The following is a 14,910-nucleotide window of genomic DNA, read 5'->3' on the forward strand; positions in this document are numbered from 1 at the left end:
TGAAAATATGCATAGTATGAAAGTAAAATTCTGCATGACTTCATTAAATAAACTAAAACTACTGCAGAGAAAAAACATTCAGGCAGCTGCTTTTCACGTTAATCTAGATAAAGGTCTCAGCTACGCTCACATGTCGTTCGCTGCACATGAATTTATACATAAAAAGCTGAATTTATAAAGTCTGAAACCAGGAATTATCCTGTACCACGTCTTGAGAAAGGACACAGCCCTCCTGATGGGTTTCTCCGGCTCTTCAAGCAGCTCTTAAACGCATCCAGCACCGCACCTGATCAATACAGCATTGATCAGGTATTGACCCATGGCAATAAGCATCAGAGTGACACAATCAGGACCTCTCCTCTGAGGACTGATTGACGGACCATGTGTGATCTATTTTTGCTGCAAACGTGATTTTAATCTCATTTAATCAAATTTTGCATCAATAAATACGGAAACACTAAAACCTGACAGAGCGCATCAAATACATTGAAGCCAGAGCAAAGTGTTATGATAACAGAAGTATGTCAATAATATTTTTAAACACATAATTAGTCACATGTTTGTATATAAAGCATTTCCTGTTTCCTGCTCTCCTCTCCTTCTGAAGCCCCGCCTCCACAACAACAATAATAATGAACAGTTACACATTAGTGGAAACGACGCAGTAAGTAAGGAGCCGCCAGACTCACTCTGGGAACCTCACAGTAACACACACACTGACCAGACTACAGAGCAACATATCCAGGCTTTGTTTGTGACTCATCCAAACCTAACCCCGCCCCCACGAGCGCCACCTGCTCCAATCAAAGGTGAGATGATTCGAGCTCTGAAACTTTAAACCTATTGTCCCACAGCCTGATGAAGGACACGTTTAAATCAGATCAAAGATCAAGTGCAACAACAAACCACGTTCCCCCCGCAGAGACTGAATCAGAGACAACAGAGGATTTTAAACTGAAACCCTGAACGTGATGTTTACAGCATCTGTTACCATGGTGATTTAGCCAGGTGAAAACGTCTTTATGAATGGACTCTGCTGCACTTCCTGTCTGATGGCAATTCTGTCATCCACTTAAACCCACACTGATTCTCTCAGGTGTGTAAAAATCTGTGTCAACAGCTGTAAATGGCTCCAGTTTCTGTCTGTTTGGGGGCGTGGCCTACTGCCACCTGCTGCAGGTGACACAGTGACTGTGGGTCAGATCCTTAAACGAAGCTGAACCGTCTGCAGCAGCACAGGTGAACTCATGCCAGACACACCTGGGTGAAGAGGCAGCTCAGATGATGAAGATAAATGACTCACTTCCTGTCTGGCTGCTCACGCTCACACTGATGCGGGGACGTTTGATTCATTCATCACCGCCTCACCTCGCTAACCGGGCCACCGACTTCCCTTCCATTACCTCGTTAGTCCTCCGCTCGTTCCTCTGTGAGGTACAACTCATGAAGAAATCATCCGAGGCCTTCCATGCTCATCATCATCATCGTGATAATAACACTGCTCTGCGGTCCTCTGAGTAAATTAATGAGAGCAAATATCTGGTTTGTTCGACCCAAACGTCCTTCAGGATCAATTTCCTGCGTTCCCAAAACGTCCTGATTCCACTTCCTGTTCCCCAGAGAGCGCACCATGTCACTGTGTGTGTGTGTGTGTGTGTGTGTGTGTGTGTGTGTGTGTGTGTGTGTGTGTGTTCAGGTAACAGTGACCCAAATCAGATTTTTCTTTCACGCGTGATGTGATCTCCTGTAGTGAGTGGGAACAGAGAGCGAACAGTGAAGTTATTACCCAGAATCCTCTCTGCTGTGAAGCGTGACCTCACCGTGACCCTCTCTGATCTCACGCAGTGCCCCGCCCTGATTTGTAGCCAATAGAGAAGAACTGTTAGAGAACAGCTCATCTGCAAGAACTGCATTTCCCATAAACCTCAGCAGCTGCGTCTTTAGCTGAAATCACAAAGTCCTTTGAAATGTCGGGTAAAGTTCTTTGGTCTAATTCCCGCTCAGCTCTGGTTTGGTTTGGAAACACTCAGTTTAACCGAGTTTAGTTTCCAGTCATCCAAAAACCCGACAGAGTCCTTGATCGTTGGGAATGTCGAGTCTTTAACACGAAATGAACGAACGTCAAAGACTTTGGAGAATCTGGGTAATATGATCGCTCAAAAACGAGAACAAGTCTCCCTTCAAAAGCACCAAGTCAGCAATCATGAAGAGTCCACATCACCTAAAATAACCAAACCAAGTTTCGTTGTTCAGTTAAAAAGATGAAAAAACAAAAACGAGTAAAAGTCTAAAATCACGTCCATTTAATTCAGAATGAACTCGTCACATCTGGATATTAAAATAAAGAACAAGTCATGTAAACAGCATTAAAAGCCCGAGCCTTTAAATATTTAAAGTCGAGGCTCGAGCACTAAAGCGTAGGGGCATTCCTTCGTACGGACGTCTTTAAGTCGCGTTCAGGACCTGTGAGGTGTGCTGGGCTCATCTGAATACTCCCAGTAAGCAAACATGACCAGTAAACGGCCTCGAGCTGCCGTTTCTTCTTCTCTCTGAACTTTGAGGATGAGGTAATGGTTGCTCACAGCTCGACTTCCTGTCAGGCATTAGCTGCAGGAATCTATTTAAAGGAAAGGCGCGCTCCGGCTGAGGGAGGCGAGTTCAGCCATCCGCCGACCTTTTAATGCTCTAATTCAATTCAATAACTGCCTGTAATCACTTTGGCTCGGGACTATTTATACTGCGTTTTCCTGCACTACAGACGGTACAGTAGCAGCAGTCTCTCCTGCCAAAGTGCCCACGAGCAAAACACCAGACAGTCCCCTGTATACTCCATCTGCATCTCTGGATGGGAGCCATGAAAACGATTAAAAGTAGGACAAAAGCTGAAGCGATGAGTCAGCAGGTGAAACTGGGAGCAGGTTTTAAACGTTCCTGAGACGCGTAGAAGGAATCTTACAGGCTGATTTACACATGAGTAGGTGGAGCCAAACCACAGCGCCATCGGTCTGTTTTACCTTTTCAAAACTATGTTCGATTTTCAAACATATTCATGAATCTAACTGATTATTGAACGAAATACTCGCCGGACGTTCTGAGGATGAACTTAATATTAACACAAGTTCAAAATGACTGAGTCGCAATCATTCGATTCATCAACCAAATCCCAAACGTTTAAATCAGGACGTTTGATCGTATCAGCCCGGGCGGCTGTCACCGAACAATCAATAAAGACAGATGTAGCACTTATTTAAGCTTTCAGCACCAAACCTGCTCTCAGCCAGTTTACTGCAGGACTGCTGCCACCATTAACCCAAATCCACCAGTCTTACTAACAAATAAAAGATTATGCAGACATAAATGTTGTTTTAATGAAATGTCTTAGACGTTATTAACACAGAGTAAACCCCTCCACCCAGGTCTTCTCAGTCCTTCCTCCACAAACAGTCAACACGAACGTTTCTGAGCAAAGAGCTGAAGTTCGGCCAAAGTCCATCGTTTACGGTCAGGAAGAAAACGACTGATTGGTTAATGCTGAGAGCAGGCTGTGACATCAGCACGACGTCACTGCCTCGCCACGTCTCCCATCACCGCGATCTGATTGGCTGAGCGGATTAAAAATGAGATGCTGAGCGAAATAAAAGGAACGAAGTTCAGACGAGGAGCTGATGAAGAGGAGGACGTTTGTCAGGAGGCTGCTCTCCGAGCTGCGGTGGGGGGAGGGGTACATCTATAATGCATGAGGACTCACATGCACAGACGCACATAAGCAAACACACAAGAACGCACACACAAAGGAGGCCAGGGAGGACTGCGGGGCCATTAAATGGAGACGCAGCCATAAATCACGTGACCAGCCTCCCACTGACCAATCAGCCCCCACACAGGATTCAGTCAGCAGATACCGCGCGGTCGATAGTACGTGGGAGCGGTGTGTGTGTGCGCTCGTATTGCTGCCATTGTGGGGATCAGCTATTAAGGCCTGTAAGTGAGGACATCTTAGGAACTGGGGACATTTTAAGGGAAAACTGAGTTATAACATTTATGAACATCTGGGAGCAGCACAAACATCAGAGGAAAAACAAAGATATTTGGAATGTGAGGCGTTATTCAGGAACATCGTGTAATGGGACAGCATTAAGAGAAGTGTTTGAATATGATGTAAGAAAATGAACATGTGAGAAGCAATGTTTAGAAATGTTCTTGAAATTAGAATAACTAACGAACAATGAGCCATTTCCAAAAACCAAAGACCTCAATTCAACGTGCAGGACGTACAGAGGACATGTGGGCTGTGGGGGACATCTGGCAAATGTTTAAGAAAACCTGCTTACATTTTATTTTGAAAGTGGCGCTCTTATGTTAAAATGTGGACCAATGTTTGGGACTTACTGGTTATTTCTGAAGTGAAGGCATTTTGTTGTGTTTCATTTTTGGAGCTATTCTTCAGTCTTACTATTCACAGAGCAGCTGCACGGTAAGTTTAGCTTCCTGTTTTATCTGCTTTATTCAATTTGAGCTCATCAGAAGAGGAAAAACCAGACGAAGAAGATCACGTATTTGTAAATTAGATTCAACGATGCCTTTTTAATCCATGAATAAAGAAGTTGTTGAAATCTGCTTTAAAACTCTACGTGCAGCCGTCCTTCCTCACAGGCGAGCTCTGTAATGAAGCCACAATTAGTTTAAGCTTATGAAGATGAGCGTCTTCACAAGTGCAGATGTACAAATGTGTGTTTGTGTGTGGACTAATAGGAGGAAATTGCTAATCTAATCAGACCGCAATCCAATTGAAATCTACTGTATCTCACCTCTGTGAGCGCTCAAGCGAGAAAACGAGTCGGGGTTAAACGATGGCTGCCTCCGAAACGCACCGCGCTAATTAAACGAGAAAAAACGTCAATTTAAAAGAAGAAGAAGAAGAAAACCCACGTCAACAGCAAAAAGAGCAGCAGAGACAGTGCGAGCAGGAAAAGTGACCTCCGGCGTGCCAGCAGTGATGAGGGTTTGCCCTTGACTTGGCTGAACGATGGCCACTGACACACACACAGGCTTTCAGACTGATGAGCTAGCTATCATTAGTATCAAGCCTTCAGCCAGGACAGTATCTTCCGAGCTACAGCTGCAGTTTATTCGGTAAAGTTAAACTCTCCGAGGCTTCGTTAACCTGCGCGGCTGGGTTAACAACCTGCAGACTGTTGGTAGCAGCAGCCCCCGTGCAGCGCTGCAGCTCCACCCAACTTGTCACTACCTGCAGATTAGCAGGAGACACAAAGCAGGGCCGGACCCTCCCACACTGGAGGACGACCCAGTCTTTGTTGGTGCATTTAGCCTCTGGCTCCTGTTGCTAACCTTCGTGCTACAACAGATCCACAGTGAGACCGTGAGTCCACAGAGCACCAGACACAACAAGAAAGTGTTAAAGAGAGAGCTGCTATTCAGACATGTGTGTACTGTGAGGCTGAAACATGGAGCAGGAAAAGGAAGACAAGTCTGCAGTTCCTTCATCGTCCAGCAGAGGCGCCGGTCGTGTTTACAGCCCGACACAAAACCTGCTCTATAGATGACACCTGCACATTAAGGCTTAGAGTTTGCACAATTAGGGGCGTGGCTGTCTGCGAGGCCTTGTTTTATTACTTTAATTTAAAGCTTTTAAAATAATTATTCAATTAGATAGAAACCAATGCACGTGCATCTTTGGAGCCACTTGTGTTGTAAATGTGATTTATTTAAAAATCAAAAGGCCGTGATGCTGTCGTTAGGAAAAATGATCTAATGATCAGGACATCCTGTTTAAAAGGCTCACACACATTTAAACAGCAGCTCTTTCTTTATCAATCATTTGCTTTAAAAGAAGTTCTGTTGAACTTTATTTTGAAAGTGCCAGACATCTGCCATCAAGGTGCCCTTGAGCAAGTCCCTGCTGCAGGTGTGTGTGTGTGTGTTTGCTGGGTAAATAAAGTCAAACAAACACAGACCACCCACCTGGTGCTGCCAGGAGGACAAAACAAACCACAACGAGTGTCTCTGACTGAGCACGCACACACCTGAGGTTAGCAACACCAGCTACAGAGTGAACCACGTGACTGACCAGCAGCTGCACACCTGGGTGAGAAGGTAACGTCACGTTCAAGGACAACAATTTAAATCAAAAATGAGAGAACCCGAGTGTGTCTGTGTTACTGAAGGGACACACAGACGCTCACACAGTGAGGGGACCGCTCCCTCTGTGGACACCACGTCCCCGTGAGGTCCATCAGTACATTTGATCATGAAACCTGCTTTAAAGGTGAGTCTGCAGGAGCAGCGATGGAAACGAGACCGCGTGTGGCTGCAGTGACACGTGGCTGTTTTTCCATCTCAGTGACGCCACTTAACCCCCCCCCCCCCCCCCCCCCCAGCCCCTACCTGCCCCAACCCCACCCACCCCCAGCTGCTACAATCAATGAAACAGAAATAGGATATGCAAACACACACAGTCCTTCTGTCTCTGCGTTTGCTCAGAAATATCAGTGAGATATTTTATTATTTCATTTGATTTAAAATCTTTCTCTCCTGCAGCATCGAAACCCGACGTCCAGCCAACGACGACCTGCGGCATCATCAAAACTGACAGCAGCATGGAAGCGCTGCTGCTGCAGGGTGAAGCAGCGTAACATGACGAAGCGTTTAGCAGATGGAGAAATGATGCAGCACTTTCTTTGCTGGACTGATTTTCTTGCAGCATTTTCAGGAAGCTGCTCGTATGAGACTGTTGCTTTTCAGCTCCGTTCCTGAAGATGTTCCGTCTAAAACTGAGCTGAGGAGAGACTAATCGTACATTTTATCCATTTTCTGCTACTTATCTGGGACTCGGGGGCAGTGATGCCCAGACCCCCCAACTCTTCTGGAGGAGGTGGCAGGGATGTTCCCATGCTAGCTGTGAGACATAATCTCCTCCCACGTGTCCCGGGCCTCCTCATGGTTGGAGACCCTCACTCCGGCTCTGAGGAAACTCTTTTCTGCTGCTTCTGACCTCAGTCGTTCAGTCACAGCTCACAGTCACAGGTGAGGCTCAATCAACAGCTTCACCATCACCTCCACCGCAGCAGACCAACGCAGCATCCTCATCACTGCTGATGCTGCACCATTACACCTGAAAAACTGGTTCCACTCTTTCCCAACACAAAGCAACCACTTCACTGGCTTCAAACCAACAACCCCGGTGCAAACCATCCCAGTGCACGCTGGAAGCCACGAATCATCCTCACACCTAAACCTTTCCATGCCGTGGTAACAAAAACGTACAGGTACTGTCCAGGTTCAACCCCAGGATTCCTGGAAGAGTCCGTCTCCCACCAGGAACAGGTGTGACTCAACGCTCCCATAACCACAGAGCACACTAAAGAACCGCCAACAGGTTAGAAATCTGCTCCTTTGTGAATTCTCTCATTTCAGAAATCAACAATATTCAACATTCGGACACCACGGCCCCAGCTGCAGGCCCAAGGCTGGAGCCCACCAAAACAACTCCCTGATAACGACTGTGTGATGACTATTCTTCCCGTCCCATGAAGGCCACCTGGGTTGGCTGGCAGACTGCTTACTTAGCCTGATAGTGCGAAGGACACTGTCTCCGCTAAACTATGGACACGCACACACACTTACACTGACAAGCACTCACTCATCCCCCTCCCTTTCCAACGCCTTCGATGCTTGTGCCCTACCGGGGAAGATAGCAGTCAACTGGACCAGCGCAGATGCTGCAGGACCGGATGCGCTGTCTACGCCGGCTCTCTCTTACCCTTTACCCGCCCCTGTTGCTTGTCTCGTGTTTCTATGGTGTATTGATAGTCATGTGCTTTTGTGCTGAGGTGTTTTTTCTGTTATCAAACTGTTCTCCCACTAGGAGCTCAGTCTGAGTGGAGTTTTTTTTTCTCCTCCTCTTACCTCATGTAGTGTATTTTCGTTGTTTTTTCCTATCAGCCTACCTTCTGACATGTCTCCCCAATGTGATGTTTGTGTAAAGTTGGTCAGAAGGTTCCTTTGTGAGTGCGCATGCGCCATTAGCGTGCTGCCTGCTGTAACCCCTAATTTCCCTCGGGATGAATAAAGTATTCTGATTCTGATTCTGATTCTGTTCCTAAACTAAAGCTGAAATTCACATATTCATGGGACAAGCACAAGGATACAGCTCCTCCTGGAGGTTTGGGTTATTTAAAAGATAACAGCAAGTTAAACTCACAACAAACATGTGTGAAAGCAGGTCATGTATCAGCACAGCATTAGCATGAAAACTAGAAGTTAGCCTGGTGTGTGTTGGAATGAAAGCACCACAGCAGGTTTGTACTGTCCTCACTTGCAGCGTTTGTTCAGACTTGTGGAGATTGGAGGAGGAGGAGGAGGAGAGCTGGCAGCATCACTGTGATGTGGACGATTACATAAAAAAATAATTATTACTACAGAGCTGCTGCTGCTGCATGATACAGCAGCATCTGTTACCGGCAGGATTACGTGAGCTGGATTTCACTCCGGTGATCATCCAACATGGCCGACAGAGAGGAAGAATTCAGGAACAATTGAAAAGGAAAAGAAAAAAGGAGCGAGGAGATTCAGTCACCAGGAACCAAAAAGATTGGTGCCTCACACCGACGGGAAACACGGGGAAGAAGGAAAGCTGCCAGGACACGGGTGGAAATAAGAGAGGGATGCAGAGAAGCAGCAAAAAGAGGAAGGGGTGGGAGGAAAGATGGAGGAGAGGATGAAATGGAGGGAGGAAAAAATCATGGAAGAGGTGGTGGAGGAGAAAAGAAAGACGCAGGGAGCACGTGCACAAATGAAAGGTGGAGGAAAATCTGAGAAAATATTCAGAGAGCAAAAATAAAGTGAGGCCACAGCAGCTGGTTCATCTTCACATCTCATTTTTGGAACTGCATGAGCCACGATACGAATTCCTAATATGGTCATCTCAGGCTCAGAAGCCCCGCCCATCTGCTGTTAGAACTTCCAGCTTATTTCAGACAGAGGATGAACTGAGGCCCAGCATGACTCATGCTAAGCTCCTCTGACAGAGCCCAGGAATAAAAGTCAGAACGGGCACAGACAGAAACTCTGACATCCTGAAAAGTGTCGGTGAGTTTTACGTTAGATTTATCGGGTTTAGAGCGCTCTGTCTGCAGCCAATAAAAGCTTCTTCCATCTCCACCTTTGGTTTTTATTCCAGCTTCAAACATGAGCCTGAGATCTGATTAGCAGACCAAATGTTTGAGACTCAGATTTGGTCCAAATGAAGCTCATGCAGTTTATGTCTTATTCATGCGACGCCTCTAACGAGGTTCTGTAAGAAGTTATTAAGCACTAAGTGGAGACAGAAGGAGTAAACTCTATCCTGAGTCGATTATTTGAATGAATCGTGTCTTTATTACAGTCGAACATCAATCACAACGCAAGCGAGCTGCGTGCTCAGCAGGGCTGCTGATGGGTCTCCGGTCTTTGTACGATCTGAGCATCAGAGGTGTTTCACAGGGCGGTAACTGTGAGGACGTCCTCAGCACAGCCTCGCCACTGTCTGACCTCATTACTGCGTTAAAGTGAACTCTGTGAACTTTGAGCCTTCAGGCAGCCAATCGTATATCCGATGGAGACAAAGTACAGGGACTCATTTTAATTCTCATGCTGCAGCAAATAACCTAAGCCCAACAGAAAGTGAAAATAAAAGTGATTCATCAGAAAATAGCGACTTTAAAAAATGGTCCCACACAGCGAGGGACCCCCGTCTGCTGGCCTCACGTAGAAACATATTTCAACTGTTTGCTTTTTATCCTGATTTAAAGACTTTTCAGTTGAGACTCAGCTCAGACGCTGAGGGAGGTTCATTACGTTACTGACTGAACTGAGAATGAAGTCGTCACGGACAGGCTCCTCGATCATCTCCAAGACAACCACATCAAGAGACTAACCGCTGTGTTTCTACCATGTTAACCTTTCTGTTAGGACACAGCCTTGTTGGGAAGCTTTTATTTTGTGTATATTAAGCTAGCATGTTGCCTTTAAATTGGTTATTTCGGTCCTCCGGTCTCCACCTGCTCTGCTCCGTGTGCGGTGAGAAAAGGTGGCGTTCGGTGTTCTCGTTGGCTTTGAGCAAGGCGACGTGCAGAAGTGTTTCGCTTTGCTCGAAATTGTTTGCACTGAAATTTGAAAGAATTTCGCTATATCTGCTCCCTCTTGGAGCAATTTTTGAGAAGTATAATATTGCCTTTCATTGCTATGCTGATGATATACAGATTTATTTTGAGATTACTGACGATCTTGCTATGTCTTTTCACTATTTTCGTGAATGCATGCGTGAGGTTAAAGGTTGGTTCAAGAGTAATTCTCTTGTCCTGAACGAAATGAAAACGGAGATCGTGGTGTTTGATAGTAAAATCCCCCGCGACCAACTGTGCGCTGCTCTGATGCCTTTTGCTAGCTCTCCTTCTGATTATGCCAGTAATTTGGGCACTACTGGATAGCTTGCTTAAATTTGACAAGCAAGTGTCTGCTGTTGTGAGGTCTAGTTTTAATCAGCTGCGCCTCATTTCTAAGGCTAAGCGCTATATTCCGCACATTGACCTGGAAAAACTCATTCACGCATTCGTGACTTCCAGGTTGGACTACTGCAACTCTTTACACTGGCCTTTCCTCCACCCTTCTCGTTAGATTGCAGACTGTCCAGAATGCGGCGGCACGCCTTTTGACAGGTAGCAGGAAGTTTTCTTCCATCACTCCTGTTCTCGCTGGCTTGCACTGGCTTCCAATTAAATACCGCATTCAATTGAAAATACTACTTTTCACCTACAAAACCATTAATAATTTGGCGCCGAGCTACCTCAATGAGCTTCTCAGGTTACACACTCCTGTCAGAGCACTTAGATCTGCTACCCAAATTCTTCTGGAGCAACCTCGTTCTCGGCTGAAGTCTCGCGGTGACCGCGCGTTTGCTGTAGCTGCCCCGGTCTTATGGAACAACCTTCCTGTCGCTATCCGGGCGTCTGACTCTATGCCACTGTTTAAATCACGGCTGAAGACTTATTTGTATAATCTTGCCTTTCCACCTAGTTAACACTTGGGTGTGCGTTGGTACATTTTTATCCGTTATGCTTGTGAACTACTTTTATATCTTATGATTGTCAAGGTTTTTATAATTGATACGTGCCAGGTCCTTTCTCTTTTCCCTCCCTTCTCCCTTTTCCTGTTTTATTTTTGTCAAGCACCTTGGTATACCCTTGGTTTTTTAGTGTGCTTTATAAATAAAGTTTATTATTATTATTATTATTATTTCAATTGTTGAAGCAAAAGCATCAGCCAAGTCACATCGAGTCAAACGATGAAATCACGTTACCAAAGCCAAGAGAGCGAGCGGGCAGCGTGACCTGCTCAAAATGTGGGAATCGCTGCGGGGAACAATCACTGTGTTTCAGAACACAGTTACTCACAGGCAGCTAGCTTTGCTAACTGCTAATTGAAGCACGACTAGTTTGCCTCGTGGTGGTTAGTTACCAACACCGTGACCATGAAGGTAGCAGAGATACGCCCACAAACATGAAGAACACCAACATCAAGCACTGAAGCGTTCACATAAGAGCAGGGAGGTGACAAGCTTGACCCTCATCACCCAGGCCGCCTATCAACCATCGGTTGCTAGGGAAACGTGCTGGCTGTCACTGCGTGAGATTGGTCGCAAAAGATGGGGGCACCAAAAACCTCTGTGTGATTGCTTTGGTCACCAGCAGGTTGGCAGAGTTGCACTTAGATACATTGAAGAAGGCAACTCATCTCCACGTTAGCGTCTTTCTAACGAGCGAGCCGTGAGACCGGAGAGAGGGCGACACAAGACTGTGTTCTTTCAGAGTAAAAGTTGTGCTTAACTAGTGCAAAAAGGTGCAACTTTTACTTTGGAGGTGACTGGTCTCCATTTCCAGTTTGTGACTCTTCTGCTTGAAGAGAAGTTGGCGAGTGTTTGCAGACAAATCGGCGTCTTCCATGCAAATTATGGGCGACCATGGAAACCTGCTAGAAACCAAAGCAACCATCTTTCGACCACTTTCACCTGAAAACTACCAGCAACCGCCTGCCAACTGGTCAGCTGGCAGGTGTCCACAGTAGACGACCTCATTCATCTTTGTCCTGCTAACTTTTATTATTCTTAGTTTTTATTCATCACATTTCATTTTATAAAGTTAAGTCTGACACAAGAATGATTCGCAGTGATTTCACCAAAAGAAAAGTTCCAGAAACGACTTCACAGCAGATCCGTTTTCTGGTGACACATCAGAGGCTCTGGTGAGTCCAGGACTTGGGGTTGGGACCAGTTTTAGCAGACCGAGCGGCTCATTGTAAAGTCTGAGCTCATCTATCAGGCAGAATCGTCCTCTTTACATCAGGTGAGTCTCTTTGTTCACACAGCAGGAAACAGTTCAACGATTTTCTGATAATTCAGTGAAATTTAGCTGATTTTAGTCTTTCTGTCTGAGGAAAGAGTCAAATCTGTGTCTGTTCAGCTGCTCTCAAGTTCCAATCACTGATTTTCTTTTTGATCAGGAAGCAGGAGGCAGACTGACAGAGGGAGAAAGGACAATAAAAGAGAGAAGAGAGGAAGCTAGGAAGGTGTAGGAAGGGAGGAGATAAGGAAATAAGAAGCAAAAGGGCCAGAGAAGAAGTGATCGAGGTAATACACGTTAAAGGAAGGATCGGTGGAGGAAAAGAGGTGAAGATGGAGGGATGAGGAGAGAATGAGAGAAGGGCGGATGACTGATTCAAGATTCAGGAAGTTTTTTTGTCATTCGGTGAGTTATTCACAGAAATAAACAGGCGAGTGTGTCTCACCTACAGAGCAACAATAAGAGCAGCAACACAAGCTAACATTAGCACAGCCCACCAGCAGCTGACCCACACTCAGGTGTAAACAGCCACACCAGTCAGGTACAGCCTCACAGGAGGCAGCGAGGACGAAAAGGAGGCAGAGAGGAGGAAGAGAGGAGGAAGAGAGGAGGAAACGGAGGCAGAGAGGAGGCAGCGAGGAGGCAGCGAGGAGGAAAAGGAGGCAGAGAGGAGGCAGGGGGGTGGACGGACAGCAGTGCGGTAAACTCAGGCGCTGCTGAGCCCCTCACTTTTTCAATGCAAATCACCTCAACACACACATACAGCATTCAGCTGCTGATTTATTGATCACGTATTATTGATCAGGCTCCTCCCAGAAACACAGGGAGGTGGAGGAGAAAGATGGAGGTGAAGAAACCGCAACAAATGAGGATTCATTCATAAAAACATCCCAGGGTCGATCAATAATCGGTGACACGCGCTGATGGCGGATCGATGCGTGTACGAATGTGCGCGTGCAGCTGTGCTCCGCCTCACGCGAACCCGGCTGAACCCAAGGCGGCGGGAGGCGCGTGGAGGTGCTGCAGAGTTTGACTCGCTGATGTGACATCCCCCCCTCCCCTCCCTCCCACCACCACCCAGCATCAGCTGTTCGCTCGCGGCGGCCGCATAAACGCCGCATCTCTCCGCATTCCGCACGCGCGTCAAAGCCGCACAGGACCGTGACCCCCCCCCCCGATCCCTCCCTTCTGACGGTGGCCCCACACTCACGCGGCTCCGTCGGGGAGGAGGCGCGCGCAGCTCCTGGATGCGGCCTGGAAAAAAAAAATCTCTGCATTTTGGACCCCCCCCCTTCCCCCCATCAGGTCACACAGGCACGCGCGGCTTGAATGCGCGCGGATGGGCGCGTGTTGAAGCCGTTTTCCCATCATGCACGGGGGGGCTCTGCGGCGGCCTTTGATGTTAGCGCCACAAAACCCCAAAAAACAGCAGAAATAAAAAAAGCGGGAAAGTGTCCGGCCGCAGCCGTGACCTCCACTCACGCACGCGCACAGAGCACGCGCTCAAGCCGACAGTAACGGTCCGTCCTCGCGCTCTGTATTCACAGCATGAAGCTCCGCAGAGCCACAGACCCCCTCCCCCTCCCCCCGCTCCTCCGGAGGCCGCAGGAGGAGGATGTGCGAACATGATGGAGGCCGACAGGGAAGAGGAGACGGAGGAGGAGAGCTTACGCTTCGCAGTTCCGCCGTGCGGTCCTTCATCGTGTCGCCGCGCCGCTGCTACAAACGGAGAATCGTCCCTGGTCCAGGGGGGAGGGGGGGAGGCTTCCGGCTCCGCGTCGTTCGTCGTTTTCTCCGCTGCGAGGTCCTCGCGGTCCTCCTGCTGCTGCTCCTCTCGGCTCTTCTTCACGGAGGCAGAGATGGAGGGAGGAACGCGTCTCCGCCTTCTGCTTCTGCTCCTCGGGCTCGCTGTCCGCGCCTCCTTCTTCCTCCCGCGTCCTTCTTCTTATTCGGTTTTTTTTTTTAATGTCCGCCGCTCTGGCTCGGCTGGCCCCCCCGTCGGTCCGCGGCTTTCTCTTCTTCCTCCTCGGTGTGGTCGCAGTGTGGCCCCGCAGCGCGCAAAGCAGCAGCCCGGCAGGAAAACCGAGCGAGAGAGAGAGGGGGAGGAGGCACGGGGGAGGTGGTACTGATGCTGCAGAAAAGAGAGAGGAGGGAGGGAGGGAGGAGAGGGGTGGGGGCGATGCGGAGGGAATGGAGAGACTGGGCGCAGGCGCAGTTCCCTCCCCGCCCTCCCTACCTGCTCCCCCTCCTCCCCCGTCCGCAGCAGAGGCAGGGAGGAGGGGAGGGAGGAGGTGTGCTTGAATTCAGGTGAATCAGGTTCAAGAAGGGGGGGGGGTCATACATGTAAATCACAGCAGGGTAAGAGAGCACAGGAACGTTCCTGTTGGATCATCACGTGTTCATTAACACATGAACGAACATCCACATGCAAACAGTTCATTAAACTTTGGTGAAGATTTCACACATTATTAACAATTCAAATGAGACACACTCACCAGCCGCTTTGTTAACTTTT

General features: G+C 47.8%; 1 protein-coding gene across 1 annotated transcript in view; it reads right to left on the minus strand.

Moving 5' to 3' along the window:
- stx1b (syntaxin 1B) overlaps nt 1–14,538 on the minus strand; it is a 47,419-nt gene extending 32,881 nt beyond the window's left edge. The window contains exon 1 of the mRNA XM_085272426.1: nt 14,067–14,538. Coding sequence (XP_085128552.1) covers nt 14,067–14,096 — 30 coding nt within the window. The 5' untranslated portion in view covers nt 14,097–14,538. The remainder of the gene's footprint in view (nt 1–14,066) is intronic.
- Nucleotides 14,539–14,910: the final 372 nt, after the last annotated feature.

This window comes from Mchenga conophoros, linkage group LG4 (assembly GCF_057382185.1).
Source record: "Mchenga conophoros isolate Kocher_MC1m ecotype Shallow Benthic linkage group LG4, M_conophoros_male_GT1.1, whole genome shotgun sequence".
NCBI classification, from domain to species: domain Eukaryota; kingdom Metazoa; phylum Chordata; class Actinopteri; order Cichliformes; family Cichlidae; genus Mchenga; species Mchenga conophoros.